This window comes from Mirounga angustirostris, unplaced genomic scaffold, assembly GCF_029215605.1.
Source record: "Mirounga angustirostris isolate CCGP_5_RB_7025 unplaced genomic scaffold, mMirAng1.0.hap1 SCAF_11, whole genome shotgun sequence".
In the NCBI taxonomy this organism is placed as follows: Eukaryota; Metazoa; Chordata; class Mammalia; order Carnivora; family Phocidae; genus Mirounga; species Mirounga angustirostris.
The window spans coordinates 87,567,980-87,595,276 of NW_026991719.1; the positions used below are offsets into that span (position 1 = coordinate 87,567,980).

At 40.5% G+C, this 27,297-nt stretch overlaps 1 protein-coding gene across 4 annotated transcripts in view; it reads left to right on the forward strand.

Moving 5' to 3' along the window:
- The window catches only part of MID2 (midline 2), a 98,148-nt gene that overhangs the window by 52,985 nt on the left and 17,866 nt on the right, over nt 1-27,297 (forward strand). For all 4 annotated transcript variants that reach the window (XM_045881291.3, XM_045881281.3, XM_064574459.1 and 1 more), the window contains exons 4-5: nt 17,245-17,352; nt 18,758-18,906. In XM_045881291.3, coding sequence (XP_045737247.1) covers nt 17,245-17,352; nt 18,758-18,906 — 257 coding nt within the window. The remainder of the gene's footprint in view (nt 1-17,244; nt 17,353-18,757; nt 18,907-27,297) is intronic.

Sequence of the window (27,297 nt, forward strand, 5' to 3'; positions counted from 1 at the left end):
TAATTCATATCCACATCCACTAGTGAATGTAGTACCCAGTCCCAACCATCCAGTAATTCTGACCAGATAATCCAGGCAACAGTAAAGCCCATCCTTCAGCCTCACTTGGGTAGGGAACCAAGCCAGCAGTTCTATCCAGCTGTTCCCAGCCAGTGGCACACACCCCCATTCCTGTCCTCAGAGCTCAAGCTATTGCCTCATCCAAAAATAGACCATAATAGCAATCCCATCTGCCCGAGGACATTAAGAGCAGATGCCCAGAGAACCCAAACTGAGCTGACTGGTGAAGAACTATCTCTGCCAAAGCAAATCTATAAAGTTTGGAAGAGGAGCTCAATTACTTAAATGCACAGATACAAATGTAAGGAATCAAGGATCATGAAAAAGTAGGTAAATATAACACCACCAAAGGAAACTAATAAAGCACTAATTACTGACCCACTAATTACTGGAGATCTATGAACTGTCAGGCAGTGCATTCGGAATAATCCTATTAAGGAAATTTAATGAACAACTACAAGGAAACACAGACAACTAAATGAAGTTAGGAAAACAATGCATGAACAAAATGAGAATTTTGATGAAGAAAAGCAACCATAAAAAAAAACAAACCCATAAACAAACAGAAATGTTAGAGTTGAAAAATACCATAACTAAACTTAAGAATCCAATAGAGAGTTTCAAAAGTAGGCTTGACCATGTAGAAGAAATATTCAGTGACCTGGAGGATGGGACATTGTAAATTACCCAATTGGAGGAGAGAAAAAAAGTGTGAAAAAGTGAGGAAAGCCTATGGGAATTATGGGACAAAATGAAAAGAAACAATAGTCACATTATGGTGAATTATGGGACAATATGAAAAGAAACAATATTCACATTATGGGAATTCCAGGAGGGGAAAAGAAAGAGAAAGAGAAGAAAGTATATTTAAAGCAATAATGGCTGAAAATTACCCAAACCCAGGGAAGAAATGGACATCCAGATATATGAGGCCCAAAGGATGCCAGATAGGTTGAATTCAAATAGGACTACACCAAGACACATGATTAAATTGTCAAAAGTCAAAAGAAAGAATTTTAAAAACAGTGAGAGAAAAGAGAGACACTACATACAAGGGAACCCCCCATAAGATTGGTGGATTTCTCAACAAAAACTTTTCAGGCCAGGAGAGAATGGAATGACATATTCAAAATACTGGAAAAAAATAATTTTTTTGAGATTTATTTATTTATTTTTATTTTGTTATGTTAATCACCATACATAACATCATTAGTTTTTGATATAGTGTTCCATGATTCATTGTTTGCGTATAACACCATTCAGTACATGCCCTCTTTAATACCCATCACCAGGCTAACCCATCCCCCCACCCTTCTCCCCTCTAGAACCCTCAGTTTGTTTCTCAGAGTCCATCATCTCTCATGGTTCGTCTCCCCCTCCGATTTACCCCCTTCATTTTTCCCTTCCTACTATCTTCTTTTTTTTTTTTTTAACATACAATGTATTATTTATTTCAGAGGTATAGGTCTGTGATTCAACAGTCTTACACAATTCACAGCACTCACCATAGCACATACCCTTCCCAATGTCTATCACCCAGCCACCCCCTCCCTCCCACCCCCACCACTCCAGCAACCCTCAGTTTGTTTCCTGAGATTAAGAATTCCTCATATCAGTGAGATCATATGATACTTGTCTTTCTCTGATTGAGTTATTTTGCTCAGCGTAACACCCTCCAGGTCCATCCACATCATTGCAAAAGGCAAGGTTTCATTCCTATTGATGGCTGCATAATATTCCATTGTATATATATACCATATCTTCTTTATCCATTCATCTGTTGATGGACATCTTGGCTCTTTCCATAGTTTGGCTATTGTGGACATTGCTGCTACAAACGTCGGGGTGCACGTACCCCTTCGGATCCCTACATTTGTATCTTTGGGGTAAATACCCAGTAGTGCAATTGCTGGGTCGTATGGTAGCTCTATTTTCAACTTTTTGAGGAAAAAAATAACTCTTAACCAAGAATCCCATACCTAGGAAAGCTGTTTGTTCTTCAGAAACAAAGAAGGGATAAAAACTTGCTCAAACAAACAAAAGTGAGGGAATTCATTACCATCAGACCTGCCTTACAGGAAATGCTAATGGGAGTTCTTTGACTGGAAGTAAAACTATGCTAATTAACATCATAAAAACATAAAAAGTTAGCATAAATCTCACTGGTAATGGTAGATATATCGTCATAGTTAGATTCTGCAATATGGTAATAGTGGTGTATAATTGTGGTGTGGAATAATACTTACATAGCACTTACATAAGTACAATATTTACATAATAATAGTGGTGTATAATAATACAACTCTAGTTTAAAAGTTTAAAAAAACGAACATAGTAAAAGTAACCATAACTACAATAATCTGTTATTAGTTACACAATATTAAAAACATGTAAATATAACATTAGTAACCTAAAATATGAGGGGAGGAGAAGTAAAAGTATAAAGTTTATGAATTTTATTGAAGTTAAAATTTTATCAGTTTAAGATAAAGTATTATAAATTTAAAATATTTTATGTTAGCCTCATGTTAACCACAGGGAAAATCCTATAATAATTTCACAAAAGAACACTATAAAGAAGTCAAATCATACTGATACCAAAAGACATCAAAACACACAAAAAGATAGCAGGATAAGAAACAAAGGAAAGGGGATCTGTGAAACAACCAGAAAATAATTTTTTTAAATGGCAATAGTAAGTCCTTACCTATAAATAATTACTTGAAATGTAAATGGATTAAATTCTTCAGTTAAAAGACAAAAAATGGCTGAATGGCTAAAAAAAAATTTGAAAACATGCTGCCTATAAGAGACTCACTTTAGCCTTAAAGACACACATAGACTGAGAGTGAAGGGATGGAAAAAGACATTTCAAAAAAAAGCAAGTGTAGCTATAATTATATCAGACAATATAGACTTTAAACTAAAAGTGGTAAAAAGAGACAAAGAAGGCCATTTTATAATGATCAGTATATCAAGATGATAGAACACTTGTAAATATTTATGTGCCCAACATCAGAGCACATAAATATATACAGCAAAAACTAACAGAGCTAAAAGGAGAAACGAGCAGTAATATAATAATAGTTGGGGACTCTAATACCCCACTCTCAACAATGGATAGATCATTCAGACAGAGAATCAATAAATAAACAAATTTGAACAACATTATAAACCAAATGGATCTAACAGACATATACAGAACATTCTATCCACAGCAGCACTTCTCAAGTGCACAGGGAACATTTTTTGGATAGACCATATGTTAGGCCACAAAACAAGTCTTAGAAAATTCAAGAAGATTGAAATCATACCAGGTATCTTCTCTAACCATGGTGGCATGAAACTAAAAATCAACAAAAAGAGGAAAACTGGAAAATTCATGAGCACATGGAAATTAAACAATGCTCTCCTGAACCAGTGGATCAAAGAAGAAGTTAAAGGGGAAATAAAAAGTTGCTTGAGACAAACAAAATGGAAATAAAACATACCAAAATGTGTAGGATGCAATAAAAACAGTTCTAATAGGGAAGTTCAATAGCAATAAATGCTTACCTTTAAGAAGCAAGAAAGATCCCAAATAAAGAACCTGACTCTACACCATAAAGAACTAGAAAAAAAAGAACAAACTGAGCCCAAAGTTAGCAGAAGAAAGGAAATAATAAAGATTGGAGCAGAAATCAATGAAATAGAGAACAGAAAAACAATAGAAAAGATTAACCAAACTAAGCATTTGTTCTTTGAAAGGATAAACAAAATTAGCAAACCTTTAGCTACACTAACCAAGGAAAAAAGAGAAAGGACCCAAGTCAACAAAATTATAAATGAAAAAGGAGACAAAGGAGACAACTGATACTACAGAAAATTGAAGGATCCTAAGAGCCTACTGTAAGCAACTATATGCTAACGAACTGGACAAACTAGAAGAGATGAAGAAAATTTTTGAAACATACAATTTACCAAGACTGAATCAGAAAGAAATCTGAATAGACCAATTATTAGTAAGGAGATTGAATCAATAATTTATAATCTCCTAACAAATCAAAACTCAGGACTAGATGGCTTAACTGGTGAATTTTATTAAATATTTAAAGAAGAATTAATGCTTATTCTCAAATTCTTCTAAAAATTTCAAGAGGAGGGAATGCTTCCAAACTCATTTTACAAGGCCAGCATTATCCTGATACCAAAACCAGAAAAGAAAACTACAGGCCAATATCCCTGATGAATATAGATACAAAAATTCTCAATAAAGTACTAGCAAACTAAATTTAGCTGCACATTAAAAGGATCATACACCATGATCAAGTGGGATTTACCCCTGGGATGTTAGGATAGTTCAACATTTGCAAATCAGTCAATGATATATATTTCATTAATAGAATGAAAGAAAAGAATTATGTGATCATTTCAATAGATGCAGAAGAAGCATTTGACAAAATTCAATATCCATTCATGATAAAAACTCTTAACAAATGAGGCATAGAAAGAACATATCTCAACATAATAAAAGTCTATATATGACCAGACCACAGCTAACATCATATACAGTGGTGAGTATTTGAAAGCTTTTCCTTTAAGATCAGGACCAAGACAAGGGTGCCCACTCTCAGCACTCCTATGCAACATAGTACTAGAAGTCCTAGCTAGAGCAATCAGGCAAGAAAAAGAAAAGGTATCAGAATTGGAAAGGAAGTAAAATTGTCTCTTACTTGCAGATGACATGAGTTTATATATAGAAAATCCTAAAGTCCTAACCAAAAAACTGTTAGATCTAATTAATGGATTCAGTGAAGTTGCAGGATATAAATATTAGTAGCATTTCTATACATTAACAATGAATTTTCTGAAAAAGAAGTAAGTTGATGCCATTTATAATAGCATCAAAACCAATAAAATACTTATGAATAAATTTAACTAAGGAAAAAGATCTCTACTCTGAAAACTAAGACATTGATGAAAGAAATAGAAGAAAGCAAATAAATTAAAAACTATCCCATGTTCATGGATTGGAAGAATTAATATTGTTAAAATGTCAATACTACCAAAAGCCATCTATAGAGTCAATGCAATTCCTATCAAGATTACAATGGTATTTTTTACCAAAGGAGAAAAAACACTCCCAAAGTTTATATGGAATTACAAGAGACCCCAAATAGCCAAAGAAATTCTGAGAAAGAAGAACAAAATAGGAGGCATCACACGTCCTGGTTTGAAGCTATATTATAAAGTCATAATCATCAAAACAGTATGGTACTGGCATAAAAACAGAGAAATAGACCAATGGAACAGACTCGAGAGCCCAGATATAAACCCAAGCATATACAGTCAGCTAATACTTGACGAGAGCCAAGAATACTGAATGGAGAAAAGACAGTGTTTTCAATAAATGGTGCTAACCATTGGATATTCAATATCCACTTGAATATTGGATATTCAAATGTAAAAGAATGGAAGTGGATCCTATCTTATATCACTCACAAAAATTAGCTCTGAGTAGGGGTGCCTGGGTGGCTCAGTCGGTTAAGCATCCAACTCTTGATTCCAGCTCAGGTCATGATCTCAGGGTTGTGAGATCGAGTCCTGTGTCTGGCTTCATGCTGGGCTTGGAGCTTGCTTAAGATTCTTTCTCTCCCTCTTCCTCTGCCCCTCTCCCCTCCTCTAAAAGAAAATAACTCCAAATAGATTAAAGACTTAAACGTAAGACCTGAGAGCATGAAACTCCTAGAAGAAAACACAGGAATAAAACTCCTTGATATGTGTATTTGTGACTTTTTTTGGATATGACATCTAAAGCACAAGCAAAAAAATAAAGAAGTGGGACTGCATCAAACTAAAAAGTTCTACATAACAAAATAAACCATCAACAAAGTGAAAAAACCTACAGAATGGGAAAATATATTTGCAAAACATGTCTCTGATAAGGGGTTAATATCCAAAATACATGAAGAACTCATCCAACTCCATAGCAGAAAACCAAATATCCCAATGAGAAAATGGGCAAAGGACCTGAATAGACATTTCTCCAAAGAAGATATACAAAAAGCCAGCCAGTATATGAAAAGACGCTCCGCATCACTAGTCACTCGGGAAATATAAATTAAAACCACAATGAGAGGGGCGCCTGGGTGGCTCAGATGGTTGAACATCTGCCTTCGGCTTGGGTCATGATCCTGGGATCCTGGGATCGAGCCCCACGTCGGGTTCCTGGCTCGGTGGGAAGCCTGCTTCTCCCTCTCCCTCTGCCTCTCCCCCTGCTCATGCTCTCTCTCTCTCTCTCTCTGTATCTCTGTGTCTCAAATGAATAAATAAAATCTTAAAAAAAACCCACAATGAGATATCACCTCATGACTGTTAGAATAACCATCATCAAAAAAGATGAGGTAGCAAATGTTGGCGTGGATGTGGAGAAAAGGGAACCCTCTGTGAGCTGTTGGTGGGATTATAAATTGGTACAGCCACTATGGAAAACAGTATGGAGGATCCTCAAAAAATTAAAAATAGAACTACCATATGATCCATATATATATTGGATCTGGAAAATATATTATATTTTGGTTATATTCTGGAAATAAATCCAAAGGGAATGAAAACCCTAACTCAAAAAGAGATCTGCACTCCCATGTTCATAGCAGCATTATTTACAATAGCCAAGACATGGAAACAACCTAAGAGTCCATCAATGGATGAATGGATAAGAAGCTGTAGTATATAATATAATAGAATACTATTCAGCCATAAAACACCGAGGAAATCCTATCATTCGTGACAACACAGATGGACCTTGAAGGCATTATGCTAAGTGAAATAAGTCAGACAGAGAAAAAGAAACACTATATAATCTCACTTATACATGGAATCTAAAAAAAACCCAAACTCATAAAGAGATCAGAATTGTGGTTACCAGAGGCAGGGGGTGGGGGCAAGGGAAATTGGAGGAAGGTGGTCAAAAGGTACAAACTTCCAGTTATAAGATAAATAATACCAGGGATATAATGTACAACGTGATAACTGGAGCTAACACTGCTGTATGATGTATAGGAAAATAAAGAGAGTAAATCCTATGAGTTTTCATCACAAGGAGAAAGTGGGTTTCCCCCCCCCTTTTTTTCCTTTTCTTGTTATTCTGTCTAAATGAGAACATGGATGTTAGCTGAACCTATTGGGGTAATTACATATACTTCACAATATACGTAAATCAAAACGTCATGCTGGTGTGCCTTAAACTTACACAGTGATGTCTGTCATTAATTTCTCAATAAAACTGGAAAAAAATAAACTAGGGTAGAGATGAGATACCACTTGAGCAAAGGCCTGAATACATATTAGTTATAACTTCAAAGAACTATACAAATGTTGGTTCACCAGACCTGCCTAAAACATTATGGGACTTAGGGAGTTTTCTTTCTTTCGTTTTTTCTTTTAAATTTTGAAATAAATTTAATTTGACATAGAAGTTGCTAAAATAACATAGAGGGTTCCCACCTATGATTCACCTGCTCTTTCCCAGTGTTAACATCTTACGTAACCACACAACTACCACAACCAGGAAATTGTCACTAGTACAATATTCTACTAAGCAAACTACAGACCTCATTCAAATTCCACCAGTTTTCACATGCCCTTAACCTTTTGGGGATGGGGGAGGTTCCATCATTCCATGAATTTTATCACATGTATAGATTTGTGTAATCACCATCATACTTAGAACAATACAAATTCATCACCCCAAAGAAACTCATTTTTTTGCTACCTCTTTATAGTCACATCTGCCCCCCTGGGAACCACTGATCTGTTCTTCATCACTGATAATTTTATAATTTCTGAAATGTTATGTACATGGAAACATACGGTATATAATGTATTATGATTAACATATTATGATTTGCTTAATGTCACTCATCGTAATGCCCCTGAGATCCATTCACATTGTTGTGTGTATCAATAGTTTTTAAAATTTTTTTATTGCTGATGTTCCACAATTTGTGTATCCATGCCCCCACTGAAGAGCATTTCAGCTTTTTCCAGTTTTTGGCTAATGCATGTAAAGGTGTTATGAACATTCATGTACGTTTTTTTTGTGTGGACATGAATGTTCATATTTCTGTGGTGAAATATAGAGTCTTATGTCTTTAGAGGGGTTTATAAGCAAGTGCTGTGCTTAACAAAATGAGCGGGAGAGTGGAAAGAACACAAAAGATTTGGCTTCAGCCTTGTTCTGTCATTAATTAGTAGTATGATGTTGGGTAAGCCCTTCTATCTGGGACTCAAATTTCTATCTGTAAAGTGAGAGGCTAGAAACCTATGATTTCTTTAGTTTTTTTTTTTTTTTTTTTTTTGAGAGGGAGATGGGGTAGAGGGGCAAAGGGAGAGGGAGAGAGGGAATCAATCAGGCTCCATGCCCAGCACAGAGCCCAACGTGGGGCTCAATCTCACCACCCTGAGATCATGACCTGAGCTGAAATCAAGAGCCGACTGAGCCCCCCCAGGTGCCCCTCTTTAGTCTTTTCCACATCTAACAGTTCTGTGGTTCTGAAGAGAGAGAAAGGAGGTTTCTACCTCATTTCATATGGTATTTATAGCCATACACGTAGAATACCAGCTACAAGCCTAGATTATACCTCTCCCACTTTTTTCTGGCATGTTCTAAATAGTTACCCTGTGTGGAAAGAGAATATGGGGATGAAAGTAACTAATCTTAATGCGACAAAGGCTTGGGGGTCTGATCCCTGAGGAGAAAGGACTCTAAAATGGCACAGGGTCATTCCTAAGTCATGTATATGGAGCAAATTGTCCTCTCCCTCTGTCGCCAATATTTTTATTAGTTAGACTCAGGGTAAAATAAACATGGAATATGTGTGTGTGTGTCTATATATATATACATGTGCGTTATGTATATTTTCTGAATGTTACATTTCTAAACCTTACATGCATTTTTATACTGTATATTTTTTTTCAAAAGTCAGGAAATAATTACACAAAATATTTGCAATGGGTAAGTCTGAGGGATGTGATTATCTTGAGAGGCAATTCTGAGAGGAAAAGAAGCATGTGTGTGAGCATAGTCTCTCTCTCTCTCTCTCTCTCTCTCTCTCTCACATACACACACACTGGTTAAAATCATGGACAAGAGCCAAACTGCCTGGGTGCAAATCTTGGCTCTGCCATGTGCTGGTTATGTGATCTTGGGCAACTAACATAATCTCTGTGTCTCCCAGTTTCTTCTGTGGAATGACAATGATATTAATAGTGCCAACTTCAGAGGGTTAATAAGATGTAAATGAGTTAAAATATATGAAGCAATTTGAACAGTGCCTATTGCTTTGCAGGAAGTGTGTCTGTCAGTTGATGTCTGTGTCTGTCACTTCTCGAGATGGCCTGGCTGCCACCTCCCCATCCACATGGCTTTTCTAACTGCAATAGTCCCATCTCCCACCCACCTCTACCCACTAGAACCCCTCACCCACTCCTCTGCCAAAAAAATTAACTTAGGCACTGAGGCAGTAGGTTGTGTAACTCTGCCTCAGTAATTTTTGTGCCCCCTAAGCTGTATTTACTCCAGTCCAGGGGACTAAAAATCCTATTAATAATTTTGCGTAAATTGAATTTAAATAAAAAGAGAGAAAAAATAATTTTGCATACCCGCTAGACCTTTAATTGATCACCCTCCCCCCAAATCTTTTTTTTTAAAGATTTTTATTTATTTATTTGACAGAGAGAGCGAGAGAGCACAAGCAGGGGGAACAGTAGAGGGAGAGGGAGAAGTAGGCTCCCGGCTGAGCAGGGAGCCCAATGCGGGGCTCGATCCCAGGACCCTGGGATCATGACCTGAGCCGAAGGCAGACGCTTAACCATCTGAGCCACCCAGGCGCCCCAACCCTCCCCCAAATCTAAAGAAACAGATAAAATCCATTTGAAAAACAGCCCCCCCCCTTCATTTAGTTATTATATAAAGCTGGCAGGACCATCTTTGAAATGTTACATTGTTTTGCTTTAGAAAAGAAAAAAAAAGATTGTCTCATCTTCCTCTTCCTTTTATACCTTTGAACCTTTTCCATACAAAGGGCTGTGGTGGTGGTGATGGCAGTGTGTGTGTGTGTGTGTGTGTGTGTGTGTTATCCCCCTAGTGTGATCTGGATGAATCCCTTAGCTTAGACGCTGCTGTAGTTGGTGCTACATCTGCTTCGTAAACATTGTGGTTTCTTATTTTTCCCCCCAGGCTTATTGAGATATAATTGACATATAACATGGCGCAAGTTTAAGGTGCACAGTGTGATGGTTTGATATACATGCATATTACAAAATGATTACCACGATAAAGTTAGTTAACACATTCACCACCTCACAGAGTTACCTTTTCTTGTCTGTGTGGTGAGAACATTTAGCGCCTCTCTCTTAGCAATTTTCAAGTATACAACACAGTCTTGTTAACCTTAATCAAGGAATCTAACAAAGCTGAACTCATGGAAACAGAGAACGTTGCATTCTCTTGAACGCATCGTTTTAAGAGAGTAATGAATTCTTTGCAGCATCGTAAGGTGACAAAGCTGTTCATAACAACTCGTTGATAATCCATCAGATGTCCAATTTACCTCCCACTTTTCCTTCTCATCTCCTTTGCACAGAGAATGATTTTCCCACTTCTTTGAGTACTGTGCTGGCGTTTCCTCTCCCCGTTGTTCTCAACCAGGGTGTTAACTAACAATGGTTAAGGTGTTACTCTAGTTTTAAGATCCTGACATTTTTTTCCCCAGGTACACTCAAGGCCTCAAAATGGGAGCGCAGCTCTCCGTAATGTATCTGCAACCGCCGTTTCTAGCCTTATTTCCCTCCCTTGAACCTGTCAGGCTGATCTGCTTTATCCAGACATCCTCTACTTTCCTGGCTGTGCTTTTGTTCAGGCCCTTCGTAGCATTCTCTTTGCCTAGAATTCTCTCCCTTTAAACCTCATTTCTGTATGCCCAAGTCCTGCTCATCCTCGAAGACCAGCTCAATTACCTGAAACCTTCCCTGATCCCCCAGCTGCCCTTTGCCACGGGCAAAATGAGTTTTCTCTGTGTCCTCATAGAGCTTTGTTTGTGTTCTGTTATATTGCTTGTTCTGCTCTACCTTAAATTGTAGTTAGCTGAATTCACACTCATCTCCTCCACTAGCCTATAAGTGCCTCGAAGGCAGAAGCTGAGTCTTTTTCAGCATTCTGCCCCATGCAGGAACCCCCACAGTGCCTGGTACATAGTGTAGGCCCTTGATCAATGCTTCTGATAAAAACTCCCCCAAATGATCTTTAATACTGGTGTTTCAAAATCTTCTGGGGGGAGGGTGTGGCGATCTCTTCGGACAGAAGACCTCAGGGAATGAACTAGGTTGGCATTGACCGTAGAGTGGAGGACACTGAGATGAAGATGCCTACGAGGTGTTCTGTCCATTACCGCATAAATGATGTCACTTGACTCTGGCTATGGAGCTCATCTGCTACTTCATCCATATTGCCCCACCTGACCAGGAAATCTCAGTTCCTTCTGAACTCCTGTGCAGTGCTCTGAAGGGCTGATGGATGTGACTGAGCTGAGGGGAGGCTATGAGTGAGGAAGTTTCTCATGGGGATGAGTTGGAGGGAAGGCTGATGCACTTTGAACCCAAGAATAAAAGACCTATAGAATGAGCATGTGGGAGATTCCCCAAGAAACTATCAAATAAGCTCTCTGAAAGCCGCTGAGGGTAAAGAGGCCTAGGCCATTTACATTTCAATACAGAATAGAAACAATTACCAAAATGCTACTTTTTTGTGGCCTCTTAAGCCTTTGCAACTTGTGGCTTTTGTGAACTCCCACGTATTTATTTCCTTGTAGTGACCAGTAGTAAAATCCTTCTCATGGGACGTGTGTGTCTGTGTCAGGGAACGGTGGAAATTGGAGGAAGACTAGGTCTGACTATGGATTTAATCTTTGGGCTGGGAGGTAGGAAGGAACTTTGGGAAACAGTAGGGTGGGCGGTTGGATAAAAACGTGCAAGTCAAATTCTTGCTGCCTTTGGGAAGAAAGAAAAGACCACAGAGCAGAGAAGAGGACCTGGAGACCTGACAGGGGAGGTCTGTGGTCCCTAGTGCTTAGGCCTTGGAAGCCTCGTGCTGAGACTCTGTCTTAGACATCAGAATCTGCTCCCCGCCCCCACAAAAATCGCCCTTTTTAGGGGGTGGAGAGCTTTATACAAGTAGGTTGCCAAGATTACTCTAATGGTATTTTTCAGTGAGGATTGATTTTTCCGCAGATAAAAAGCCTTCTTGTCAAACCCACTAACCCAAACCAAAGAGCAAAGACCGAATAAAGATCTGGAATCTTCCACCAACCAACCAACCAACCTGTCAACCAATCAACCAAAAATGCTTATCAAGATAACGCCAGTTGCTTTCAACTAAGGGTTAATAAGCAAGTGAAATACATCAGTGCATTTTCAAGGAAAACTGCAGACAAGAAAAATACCAGGGCTTTCAAGTACCTTCCAAGCAATTTGAGATGTTTTATTCACATCATGAAGACAGTTTTACCCTGGAGTATTTCCTATTCAGAAAACACTCGAGGAACCTGCTCTTTTGGGCTGCTTCTTGACATGGAAAAATTTTAATGTCACTGCTTTACCTTTGCTTTGGGATTTTGCCTCTTCAGCCAAGTTTCCACTCTCCTACTTGTGCCTGGCTGTTTGATTTGCTCACTGCAGCTGTCCAAGCCCCTCCCTCCTTCCCTTGCTTCCATCTACATTTTCTCCACAAAATGCATTTACTGTAGTCCATTTTCTAATGTTTGTCATTCCTACTGGGCTTTTTCATTTTACTAAATCAATCAGTAAATGTCTGATGTGTGTAAGGCATTGTGCCTGTCATGGCAGGAGCAACAAAGTGACATCAGAACTTTCCTCAAGGAGCTTGCTGTCTAATTGAAGATTTTCAAGCCAGGAAGTGCTTCTCGTATTTGACCTTCCCTTTCGATTCCTGTTACTCTCTTTGGCTAGGCCCTGTTGACATCACAATAGTTTCCTAAATCACCCACCCCTCCAGCTTACCATTACCCCCAATCGAAGCAATCCCAGTTCATCTCTTTAAAAAAAAAAAAAAAGTTGACTTGATGGTTGCCAGAGGAGGGGCAAAGGAGAGGGAGAATGGGTAAATGGGGGAAGGGGAGTGGGAGGTATGGGCTTCCAGTTATGGAATGGATACGTCACAGGGAATGAAGGGTACAGGATAGGGAATATAGTCGGTGGTATTGTAATAGCGTTGAATGGTGACAGATGGTCGATACACATGTGGTGAGCACAGCATAGAGTAGTTGAACCACTATGTTGTTCACCTCAAACTAATGTAACATTGTGTGTCAGCTATACTCAAATAAAAAATATATATATATTTTAAAAATTCATTCTCTCTCCATCCAACCCTCCAAAAAAATATTTTTCAAAGATACCATATTGCCTAATCAACAAGGCAATTTCGTTAGCTTGGTTCAAAATTTCCCTCCCTTTTACTTTTAAAATCTAAGTCCTGTCTATCTTTAGGAATCAGGTCCCATTTCATCCAGGCATCTTTTCTCCCATTTCCCCACCAAGAGCGATCTTTCCCTTCAGTTTCTGTAGATTATATCCCACATCACTCATTGGTATGCTGCCTTGACTTGTTTGTTTTATATGCATGTGGCTTTTCCCCATTCAGATTGCAAATTTATTGGGAGCAGGGCCTGAGCATAATGCATTACACACAAAAGATGCTTAATACATGTTTGATGATGAAGACGGGGATGATTTTTCCTGATTTCAGGGTGTGTATAGGATGGGTTATGAGGGTGAGTGGCAAAGGAAAGATTCTGGAGGGAGGGGGATGAATTAATAAGGCTTTTACAGTCGCAGTCCAAAAGGGTGGTAAGGGCTTCAACTTACTAATTCCTTGGCTCAGAGCTGCATTGTATTGCCAGAAGAATTTTAGTGAGTTTGAAAAGAAAAGAAGGGGCAGGACTTTGGGACTGCTGTGAATTTATGTGGGGGTTGAGGGAGAGGTAGAAATCAGAAGTAACTGAACCTGAGTAACTTCAATAATGATAGTAGCATTAGAAAAAAGAAAGAAAGAAAGAAAGAAAAGAAAGAAAGAAAGAAAGAAAGAAAGAAAGAAAGAAAGAAAGAAAGAAAGAAAGAAAAAGAAAGAAGGAAAAAAAGAAATCAGAGATGGAAACCAGATGTAGAGGGGAGATGATGAAGTTTTTAAAATTTTTTTTAAAGATTTTTATTTATCTGACAGAGAGAGAGAGGGAGAAAGAGAGAGAGAACACAAGCAGGGGGAGGGGCAGAGGCAGAGGGAGATTCAGGCTCCCCAAAGAGCAAGGAGGCTGATGCGGGGCTCAATCCCAGGACCCTGGGATCATGACCTGAGCCAAAGGCAGACACTTAACCGACTGAGCCACCCAGGCGCCCGATGAGTTTGTTTTTAGACATACTGAATTTAGGGTAACTTGAGTAACCAAGTGGACATGTCTAGCAAGCTGTGAGATACACCCTACCCCCATTCAATTCAATGCAACAAATATTTACTGAACATCTACCATATGCCAGTCACTATGTTGGAGAGACCGTCAAAGAAGACACAAGCCCTGGCCTCCAGAACTCATGTTTGAGTGGGGAAGACAGACTAATAAATTCCTCTGGTATAAGGTAGTAAATGGTATAATTGAATTATATATAAAGTGCTATGGGGATATAAATAGGGGACGAATTGCGTCCAAGCAGGTGAGAAAAAGTTACAGGAGTGACGAGTTTTGAGCAAGGCCTGGAAAGATAAAGTAGAAGTTTGTTCAGTGAACAAATAGGGAAATGGCTTTCCAAGTGAAAGAAGTCTCGAGCGAAGGCACAGGACATGGAAGTGCGGGGCATTCTAGTAATCTGAAATGACTAAAGAGAGTGGGATGACGGAATAAAGATGGATGGAGCAAAAGAGGTGACAGGTGTCAGAAACTGGGCAGGAATTGTTACACTAGCCTGGGGAGGTGATCTAGTGCAGTGGTTAGAGGTGTGGACTAGTGTCAGACTCCCTGGGTCCAAATCCCATCTCTGCCACTTACTAGGTGTGTGGCCTTGAGTGAGTCCCTTAGTCTCTCTGTGCTCAGTTTTCCCATCTGTAAAATGGGACTGATGGTACCTGCCTCATAGGATTGCTCTGATGGTTGAGAGAGCTAGTATATGTAAACTGATTAGGGTCATGCCTGGCATTTAGTGAATGTTACGTAGAGGTTAGCCCAAGGGCTAAAAGGCAAGAAACAGAGCACTACACCATTGTGTACTACTCCCTCAGCAGCTTCAGAAGGAAACTATAAATGGGAACTAAGTCTCCGTCTCCAGATACTCTAAGCACACATCCGGGGAGCACTCGATGAATCTCCCCTTCTCACTGGAGCTGGAGTTTCTCGAGAGGGTGAGTTTCTCTGCCTTGGAAATGTAGGTCCAATTTAAGGAAAGGGTGAGGAGCCTGAGGGGGAAAAAATTCGAATGGCCAGAGTGGGACTGTTGATTCACAATAAATGGGAACTCTCATTAGGGCATTCCCTCCGGCAAGCGGAAATAAAACAAAATCAGGCAGCGATACCGCAAGCATATTTTATTTCAGTTAAGTAAGAAACAGAAAATTGGCCAGCAGGGACCTTAGAGGATGAGCGAACAGGCAGCAGGGTCCAGTGACAGTATTTTGCTGGGCTCGGAGTATGTGGGGATCCTCTGAAGGGGGCCAGCAATTGGAAATGCAGCCCTACCTTGCTAATGAAGCATATCTCGCCCCTGGAGTTCGGATGCTCTCAAGGAACCCATTGTGTGTTCCTCAGCTTTCTAGAACTCTACTTGAGTGCTCCTTGAATAGACTCTTGGAATGATTGTACTTCCCTGTGTGACTGCTCTATGTGCTGCTCAGATGGAACTGAACCTCGTCCGCCCACCCAGCCAGCCCAGGGGTTTCACTTGACAGAACTCGGTTTGAATTCTGGTTTTACCACTTGCTAGCTGAGTGATCTTGAGCAGGTCACTAAAATTGTCTGAGCTTCAGTTTCTCCATCTGTGAAACGGGAACGGAAATGGCTCCTCTGTTATGATAATTACACGAAAGAATTTATCTATAAAGCACTTGGAACATTAAGTCCTTTACACTTAAGCCACCCAAAGACCCCTGCTCTCATTTAAGCCCTTCTGGGGGCTTCCTCCCATCTAATGTCAAGAGTAGTAGAGATGGGAAGAAGGAGAAATCAGTATATGGAAAGACAGTGAAAAATGGTGGCTCTTTTTTCCAACACCCCCCCCCCCCACTCTGACTTTGTAGTAGAGATATTTTGATGTAGCCAGTATTCCAAAATAGGAAAGATATTCAGATGCTGGATGGCCGAAGATGAGAAATATCTACCGAGACATCATGAAAACTCTGTGAAAAATGTATCTACACATGCGTGTATTTACTGTGAAGTCACAGCTGTGCATTTGTATGTTTTAGGATGAGAAGGGGACAAGGAAAATCAAAAACATTTTTTTTAGGATGGTAGAAATAGATTGTTGTAATGTTATCTTAATATTGGTGTGCCTGTGGAGAGGGCTCCTCTCTTCCTGACATACTTATATCTCCTTGCCCTCTTTTCTTTTCTTTTTTTAAAAAGATTTTATTTATTTATTTGACAGAGACAGAGACAGCGAGAGCAGGAACACAGCAGGGGGAGAGGGAGAGGGAGAAGCAGGCTCCCCGCAGAGCAGGGAGCCCGATGCGGGGCTCGATCCCAGGACCCTGGGACCATGACCTGAGCCGAAGGCAGACGCTTAACGACTGAGCCACCCAGGCGTCCCTCCTTACCTTCTTTTCAAAAGAGCAGCAGGAGGAAAGGGTGCTGGAGTAAAGGGAATTGTACAGTGGGAATAACATGCCCCCATCTCATCTGTCCTTCTGCCCAGCCTTCCATTAACCATCATGATCTACCAGAGGCCGGAGAGCTTCCTGTCTGTGGTGCTTCAATGCCTTTGCATCATTAATATCATCATCTCTACCCTTCTTCTAGGAGAGGATCTAATGAGGGAGGTATGGAAGAAGTTCTGCATGCTTAGCTGTCAATCCGAACCTTTGAAAAGAGCCAGCAGGGGAAAAAGGCAGCAATCACTGTGTAATATTCTGGACTTTCTTGGCAGGTGAATACTGCTATGCATGAGGCAAAACTCATGGAAGAATGTGACGAGTTGGTAGAGATCATCCAGCAGAGGAAACAAATGATCGCTGTCAAAATCAAAGAGACAAAGGTAAAGCACGGAGCTTCAGTGAGGCCAAGGCAGAGTTGACTTTACAAATGTCAGAGTTTCATCCTGATAATTCCAGTTTGAATTTGGATCGTGAAAGTAAGAAGAAATGGGGTTGGAGGGAGGGAGGCAAAGAAGAGGCAATGTTTGGCCTAGTGCTACAAACCCGGTAAAAATGATGAGAGTTCTGGGGTATTGGAAATATTCTATACCTTGACCTAGTTGATGGTTACATGGGTGTGTGTGTATGCAACAACAACAACAAAAGTCACAGAGTTGTCCATTTCAGATGTGGGTGCTTTACTGTACGTATGTCATAAGTCAATCCAAAAAGAAAAAAGAAAAAAGTGATGGTAGAAATGTGGGCCAGAATTATGGAAGGACCATGCATGCTATTATATGGACTTTGGGCTTAATCAAAAAGGCATTGGGAAACCATTCTTGTTTCTTAGGAAGGGAGAGACTGATATGGCAGAAGTATGCAGGGTGGATCCAAATAGGATGATACTGAAGTCAGGGAAGCAATCTCAGAGGCTTATGGAATGACTCTCGATGGGAGTTGATGAAGACCTAAACCAGGGAAATGCCAGCACGAATGGAAGGGAAGGATAGAACAGGCATTACTAGAAAGGAAATGATGGATGTCATCGACTGATCGGCTGTAAAAGATGAAGGGGAAAGAGAAGACTTCCAGGTTTTTAACCTGGGAACTGAAGAAGCATGGTCAAGGTCAGGTGTGAACCTCCATGCATCTGTATGTTTGTAGGCTTATTGGTCTGCCGGTCAGGGTAGTGATTATAAGCTAATGCTGGGTATACAATGTGAGGAGTTATGAGAGTCTGGAGTGATGATCAATACTTTGTGCCAAGCTGGGTGGTGCCAGCTACCGTAGGAATTGAAATTTCTGAGAACACAGATCTGTGAACGCACAGGTGTGCATAAGGATCCGTAGAGAAATACATACATCAGAATGTAGATCCTCATAAAGAACAAGGAGGTACTTTTTATTAAACACGGTTGTGAAAATATATCGACCGTAAAATGTATTGATGTTGATCCCTGGGTGGCAGGGTTTCCTTTTATACTTTTTGTTTTCTAAATACTCTATAGTGAGCATGCACTGTTGTTCTAGTAAAAAAATTAAGGTTATCAATAAAAAAGAGGAGGTAGATGACCGAGAGTATATGCCAGGGTGTGTCGCAGCCTAAGTAAGTGGCCTGTAGGTGGAAAGAGGGGCTGGCACGACATAGATGGAGGGTGAGAAGCTGAGTGGTTCGCACAGGGGCCATGGGATATTAACAGGCCTTATATTTAGAATCACCGCAGTAGATCACCTTCGTGTTGTTGTATCGTTTTTAATTAAGCCCTGCATATTGAAGCTCATTTTTCTTCTGCTCATTCCTTTAAGGTTATGAAACTGAGAAAGTTGGCACAGCAGGTGGCTAATTGCCGCCAGTGTCTTGAGCGGTCAACGGTCCTCATCAACCAGGCTGAACATATTCTGAAGGAAAATGACCAGGCCCGGTTTCTCCAGTCTGCAAAAAATATTGCCGAGAGGTGAGCTCCTCCTGGTCTTTTCTCCAGGCCTGCCCTTAGGAAAAGGGTGCAGCCAGAAGTCACTTGATTCTGTTTGGGCATGTACGCAGCAGCTGCCAGCTCATTTTACTAAAGCCCCGGTGGTACGTTTGCTCTGTGCATTTCCGGCACCCTTCTCTCTGGGTAGCTTTACCGCTTCCCCCAGTGCACCACAGACCTGGCTCTGCCCTAGCTCTCCGCTGCCCACTCAGTGCTGCAGTTTTCTTCTTTTTTTTAAAGATTTTATCTATTTATTTGTCAGAGAGAGAGCACAAGCAGGGTGAGCGGCAGGCAGAGGGGGAAGCAGGCTCCCCGCGGAGCAGGGAGCCCGATGCGGGGCTCCATCCCAGGACCCTGGGATCATGACCTGAGCCGAAGGCAGACGCCCAACCGACTGAGCCACCCAGGCGTCCCAATGTGCTGGAGCTTTCTATGTTGGTGTTAGCATAGGGGCAGAGAGACTTTTGGCCACAGAGATAGGTGTGTCTTTGTGCAGCTTTTATTGCTTTCATTTCGTTCTCTCTCACAGATGGATAGAGCAGTAATTCTCAGGCTTTTATTTAATCAGTCACCCCTTGAAAACGTGATGGATGTCCTGAGCCCTCTTCCTGAGGGGAAAATGCATATTAGATATATACACGTGGAATTTTGCCTACGATCCCAGAGGACTCATGGATCTTTCGAAGGCCATCTATACACCACGTGCAAAGAATCTGAAGTCTAAAGTGGAACACTGCTCAGTAGAGTCACGGGGCTCCAGAGACTCATTAGGCGAATCTGACGTCCTTCTATCTCTCTCATTTACTGAAGGCTTTGGCTCCACGTTCACAGTATTCCTTCCTGTTGTTTCTGCCATCATTCCGGGTGACACTGGCAGCATCCACATGGCTGACCCCATCTAATACGCCAGCCATCCATTCTCCTGGCTCCTTGCCATTCCCTCCTCCAGTGACCCTCACCTCTGCTCCCCTTCATCTACCCACTTCCGCGGCTCCCATGCTGAACTCGCTACAACCTCTGTATTTACAGTGGATTGCTTTTCTTCCAAAGCTTCTAGTCTTCAACTGCATCGGGACCCCTAAGGCCCAACTCCTACCTACCACCTACTGTCTTTACTTCTTTCTTTGGCCTGTTGAGGGTCTGTGATTTCTCACTTCAGCTGCTCACTCTCGTTGCAGTATACCCACTTTCCTGGCCCCACTGTCTTTTTATCACACCAACCATCCTGATCGAACCCCCAACCCTGAATCATCCCAGCTCTCTCCACCTTTTCTTTTTCTTTTTAAAAATATTTTATTTATTTATTTGAGAGACAAAGATAGTGTGAGAGAGAGCACGAGTGGGGAGGAGAGGGAGAAGCAGGCTTCCCGCTGAGCAGGGAGCCTGTTGTGGGGCTCCATCCCAGGACCCTGGGATCATGACCTGAGCCGAAGGCAGACGCTTAACCAACTGAGCCACCCAGGTGGCCCTCTTCCCACCTTTTCCATGTCTGTATTTGAGTTGCAGAACCCAGCTAGAGAAAACCACATAATCAAAGAGGTTGGTACTACCGCACTACACATTTATGGCTTCTAATCTCACCGGGGCCCCCAAATCCTTCTGTGTCGCTTTGGTCAGCTTTCTTTTTGCTTTGTCTCCCTAATGGCTATTTCAGATTTTCTGTGTTCAACTCAAAAATTCCAACCCTGCCACCTTCCCGCTCATGCTCAGCAAATGACTTCATGTCCTATTTTAGAAAGAGACAAAAAGTGGTAGGTATGAAAGCACAAAGTTCTCAGCTTCTCAAACCGAACTGCTGGCCATACCTACATCCACATCCATGACTTCTGCCTCCACCCGCCTTTTTTTAAGTAAGCTCCATGCCCAGCGTGGAGCCCAAGGCGGAGCTTGAACTCACAATCCTGAGATCAAGACCTGAGCTGAGATTAAGAGTTAGATCAAGCTTAACCGACTGAGCCACCTAGGCGCCCCTCCCTTTTGATTATAGTAGAAGAGATGTCCCTTCATTTGTGTTTTGGCCACATGCTTCCTTTTTTTCCATAGCTTCAGTTTCTCCCTTTCTCTAGTTGACTTCACATGCACTTTTAAACCCACTCATGTCTCTCCTATCTAAAAAATATAATACCCACAGCTTTCTTCTCCCTCATACCCCCTCTAGCTATCGCCCTATCCCTCTCTTTCCCACATAGCAAACTTCTTCAAAGACAATGCCATTTCCTCACCTCTGACTTACTCTTCTTCAACATTAAAAGTTATTTATATTAAAGTAATACTTGTGCATAGTTAAAAAGTCAGATATTACTAATAGTCATATTACAAATAATAGCAGTCTTCTCCTCACCACTGATTTCTGTTCTCCCATAAGAATAATATTGAGCATTTACTCTGTGTTGAGCATTATTCTAAGCCCTTGTAGGTGTTTACTTATTTAATCCTCACAAGAACCTCATGAGATAGATGCTATTATTATCCCCATTTTACAAGTGAGAGAATGAGGCTCAGAGAGGTTATGTGATTCGCTTAAGATCACCCAACTAGTAAGGGATAGAGGCAGGATTCAAAACTAGGCAGTCTAGTGCCATAGTCTACACTTTTTCCAACAAAGCCAAGCAATTTCAACTCTGTTAGGTATTTCTTTTGGCATGACCTTTACATTTCTTTTTTTTTTTTTTAAAGATTTTATTTATTTATTTGATAGAGAGAGAGATAGCTAGAGCAGGAACACAAGCAGGGGGAGTGGGAGAGGGAGAGGCAGGCTTCCTGCTGAGCAGGGAGCCCGATGTGGAACTCGATCCCAGGACCCCAGGATCATGACCTGAGCCGAAGGCAGACGCTTAATGACTGAGCCACCCAGGCGCCCAGACCTTTACATTTCTAAATAACGTCCTTATATTGTTATTTTCCCCCCAATTTTAGACATTAACAATTGACTTCTGCAACCTGGAAATTTGTCAGCCATCATTTCCTCAAATTTTAAAAAGATTTTATTTCTTTATCTGAGAGAGAGAGAGAGAGAGAGAGAGAGAGCAGGTGGAGGGGTGGAGAGAGGGAGAGAATCCCAAGCAGACTTCACACTGAGCACGGAGCCTGATGTGGGGCTTGATCTCATGACCCTGAGATCCTGATCTGAGCCGAAACCAAGAGTTGGATGCTTAACCGACTGAGCCACCCAGGTGTTCCTCTCAAGTATTCTTCATGCCATCCCCTTCCTTTCTTATGCAGACTCCAATTACATGTATGTTAGGCTGCTTCAAGTTTGTCTCAGCTCACTGATGCTCTGTTCATATTTTAGCCATTTTTTTCCCTCTGTGTGTTTCATTTTGATAGTTTCTCTTTTTTTAAGATTTTATTTATTTAGTTGAGAGAGAGAACACAAGTGGGGGGAGGGGCAGAGGGAGAAACAGACTCCCTGCTGAGCAGGGAGCCCAATGCGGAGCTCGATCCCGGGACTCAGAAATCATGATCTGAGCCAAAGGCAGATACTTAACCTACTGAATCACTCATGTGCCCCTCATTTTGATAGTTTCTAATATGTCTTGGCATTCACTAACCTTTTCTTCTATAATGCCTAATCTGCCATTAATCTCTCCAGTGTATTTTTCATCTCAGACATTGTAGTTTTCATCTCTAGAAGTTCACTTTGGGTCTTTCAATAACATCCATATCTCTACTTAACATATTTAACTTTTCCTCTAGCTTTTGAATATATGGCATGCAACACTAATTCAAAAAGATGTATGCACCCGTGTTTATTGCATTATTTACAATAGCCAAGCAACCTACATGTCCATTGGTATATGAATAGATAAAGAAAATATAATACACACACACACACACACACACACAGGACTATTACACAGCCATAAAAAAGGATGCGATCTTGCCATTTGCAACATGCTAAGTGAAATAAGTCAGACTGAGAAAGACAAATACCGTATGATTTCACTCATGTGGAATCTAAAACAAAACAAAACAAAAACAAAACAAGTGAATAAACAAACAAAAAGCAGAATCAGACTTACAAATATGGAGAACAAACTGACAGTTGCCAAGGGCAAGCGGGTGGGAGATGGGCAAAATGGGTGAAGGGCAGAGGGAGATACAGGCTTCCAGTTATGGAATGAGTAAGTCACGGGAATAAAAGACACAGTATAGGGAATATAGTCAATGCCATTGTAATAGCAATGTATGGTGACAGATGGGAGCTACACTTGTGGTGAGCACAGCGTAACGTATAGACTTGTCAAAACACTGTGTTGTATGCCTCAAACTAATGTAACATTGTGTGTCAGCTATACTCAAAAGAAAATTAAAATCAAAATGTGGACAGAGCATGGAATACAGTTATCATAACTGTCATAATGTCTTATTCTAACATCCATGTCAGTTCTGGGTCAGTTTCAATTGATTGCTTTTTCTCCTCATTTTGGGTTGTATTTTCTTCCTTCTTTGCCTATCTGATCTTTTTTTTTTTTTTTTTTTTGGATGTTAGACATAATGAAATTTATCTTATTGGGTGCTGTATATTTTTGTATTTCTATAAATATTCTTAAGCTTCATTCTAGGACACAGTTAAGTTACTTGAAAATAGCTTGATCCCTTTGGGTCTTGTTTTTAAGATTTGTTAGGTGAAATCAGAGCAGTGTTTAGTCTGAAGCACATTTGTCCGCACTAGTGAGGCAAGACGTTTCTGAGTACTCTCCTGAGTGCTCCATGCATCATGAGATTTTCCAGTCTGTCTCTTGGGAACAGACACTCTTCCTGATCCTTTGTGAGCACCAGGGATTATTCCCTTTCATCCTTTAAAAAACAATTTTTTTTTAATTTATTCATTTGAGAGAGAGTAAGAGCACAAGCAAGGGGGAGGGTCAGAGGGAAAGGGAGAAGACTCCCCTGCTGAGCAGGGAGCCCAACGTGGGGCTCGATCCCAGGACCCCAGGATCATGACCTGAGCTGAAGGCAGATGCTTAACCGACTGAGCCACCCAGGTGCCCCTCCCTCTCATCTCTTTAGGGGGGCTCTTTCCTTGGCCTTGGGCAGTTTCCTCACATGCATGTGTTGATCAGTATTTTGTTGAATACTTGGAGGGGAACCTTCCGAAGGTCTCCAGAATTCTCTCTGTGCAGCCTTCTCCTCTCTGGTACTCTGCCCTGTGAACTCCAGCCAACTTAGTCTCCCAGACTCTCAGTGTTCTTAATTAGAGACTTCATCAGGCTCTGCCTGATTTCCTCTTCATGTACCATTTTACTCTCTTAATTTTGTTGGAACAATTTTTCCCACTGTCTCCTAAGAAAGAGTACATGGGAAGTAAGTTTTTGAGAACTTTTTGTTTAAAAAATATTTGAAATTTACATTTGATAAGTTGGAAATAAATTTCCCTTATAGTTTTGAAGGCATGGTCTATTGTCTCCTAACTTCCAGTGTTGGGCTAAGAAACCCACTGCTATTTTGATTCCTGATCTTTTAAATGTGACCTATATTTTAAAATTTGAAGCTTTTAAGGTCTTATCTTTAATCCAGTTTTTCTGAAATTTTTCCAAGATATGCCTTGGTGTGGGTCTTTTATCATTCATTTTTGTTGGGCACTAAGTAGGTCTTTCCAATCTGGAGCCTACTGACTTTACACTCTGGGAAATTCTCTTACATTATTCACTAACAATTTCCTCCCATTTATTTTCTCTTTTCTCTCTTTCTGGGACTCTAATTAGTCAGAGGTTGGACATTCTAGATTTTCTCTCTGATGTTTAAAATCTTTCATTTCCTAGTTTTCATGACACTGTCTTCTTGTTCTATTATCTGAGATGTTTCCTTAATTTTTCATCAGTCCGTCTATTAAAATTTTAATTTCAGCATTCTTATTTTTATTTATAAGAGCTCTTTCTTGATCTTGGCTTCTTTTTTTTTTTAGCATTCTGTCCTTGCTTTGTGGATGCAAACTATTTGTTTATCTTCTTGAAGACATGGACAGTCATTTAAAAAGCTTCTTCTAAACTCTGCATTGTTTTGGTCTCCCCCAAGTTCCTTTTCTCTCTTAGTTTGTTTTAATTTCTGTCTTTCCCTGAATGTCTGGTAAGCTTTTGGCTGCCTGTTGGAATTTAAGCACTAGAGGGTGACTGCAAGATCTGAGGGGATGGGAACAGTTTGTTGCATCGTGAACGTCACTATACGATAATAAGGTGGAATGCTGGATTTTTACCGAGGGGACCCAAGTGTCAGTTCTGTAAATGTTTTCTCTTCAGTCAGTTTCCCCTGGAAGGAATTCACCAATCTCCTGCTTCTGGCGGGGGAGGAGGGGTATTAAGCCTGGCTCCCACCATTCTGGGAGCCAAGCAAGGAAAAGTGGCTGAGGGTTTTAAGACTGCTTTTGGTACAACGTCAAAGCTCTGCGGAAAGTGAACCTCACATCTCCTGCCAGGACGAGGGAGGAGTAGTCTCTGGCCGAGTGGATCTGGGCTCTAGCTCTTCTTCATACAAACTTTCAACTGTCGGCGGCACAAAATCAGCTTGATGTTGTTGGCTTCCTGACCCAGCTTTCTCTGGTCTGTTGTTGGTTACCGCTCATCCAGCCCTTTCTAGCTTCCAAACATTTGTTGACAATCTCTCACTTGCTGGCATGTCTTTTTCCATTCTCTTTGTCTTTGTGGGTTTATGACATTTTATTCTTTGACTGTCATTTCAGTGGTATTTCATGAGAGCAGAGATAAAACATAAATTTAAACCATTGTATTTAATCATCCTCACTCACTCTTCAACTCTCTGAAATGTCTTCTGCCTAGTTTCCTGAGTGTTCTTCCCGAGGTCACCAAATGGATACCTTGTTGCTAAATCTAATCGACATTCCTTTGTTTTATCTTACTGTTTCATCTTACTTAATCACTCAGTAGCATTTGTCCCTACTGACGATGATTCCTACTTGAAATTTCTCTGCCCTTAGCCTCCATGAACACTCCTGCTTTTCTCCCTACCTACCTAGTTTCTTTTGCCTTTGGGAGCAAATCACCTTTGACCTATTCCTTTAATGCTGTTCTTTATGATTCTGTTTTAGGCTATTCTCTTCTGTCTTGAGAATCATCTGCCCAACCTAAATATCTTCATCAGCGGTTTCTCACAGGGTCTGAAATTCTTCCCCACCAATAATAATTGTAATAATCTATTATGGACCAAGACTTCAGTTAAAATGAAATTTCCACTGGGAGAGTATTCCTTCCCCCTTACAAATGACACTTACCATATTGTCCTTGAGAGATAACTAATGTTTTGCTTAAACATATTAAACATAGAAACACACACTTACATATACCCCAATGCCATTTTTACTCATCCTTAACTTTCCAGCCACTGTTAACATTTGGGAGTATAGTACCCCAATATTTAGATTTTTATTTTATTTTTTTAAGATTTTTATTTATTTGAGAGCGAGAAAGAGTGCATGACTGGGGAGGGGCAGAGGGGAAGGGAGAAAGAATCTGAAGCAGAATCTGCACTGAGCATGGAGCCTGATGTGGGGCTTGATCCCACGACCGTGAGATCATGACCTGAGCCAAAACCAAGAGTCAGACACTTAACTGACTGAGCCGCTCAGGCGCCCCTAGATTTGATATCTATTTCACAAACAAAAGGTCATCCTGCATATACTTCATTATACTCTATGTTTTAAATTTAACAATATATCATGAACTTGTCCCTGTCATTGGATATTATTGGATAACCTGATATGCCCTTACAGCTGTATCTTTGCTTACACCTCAGTTATTTCCTTAATAAAAAATGTATGAAGTAGAACTGTGGTGTCAAAGAATATTTGCATTTTAATCATGTTGGTATTTAATGCCAAACTGATCTCCAAAATTTATTATCAATTTCAGTCCTAATAAAATATGTAGGCATTATCTCATACAGGCATAAAAAGCTCCTATATAATTGTCATTATTTATAATCTTAAATGCTATCTCATTTTAATTTACATTTATTTGATTCCTCATGTACTTGGGCTTTTAAATATATTTTTAAAATATTTTATTTATTTATTTGAGAGAGTGAGTGAGAGAGAGAGAGAGCACAAGCCAGGGGAGAGGCAGAGGGAGAGAGAGAGAGAGAAAAGCAGGCTCCCCGTTGAGGATCCTGGGATCATGACCTGAGCCAAGGGCAGACGCTTAACCGACTGAGCCACCCAGGCATCCCGGGCTTTGAAATATATTTGTTGCCTATTTGTTTTCATATGGTGTGAATTAACTTTATGTTTTATTTGTCTATGCTCCTTTCACTACTCTCCTTTTTGCTCATTCCTAGACACCTTAAAATCTGTTCTGCCCCCAGTTTTGACCCCTTCCAGTCCATCCCTGCAGCCAGCGTACTCTTCCTAAACATAAATTT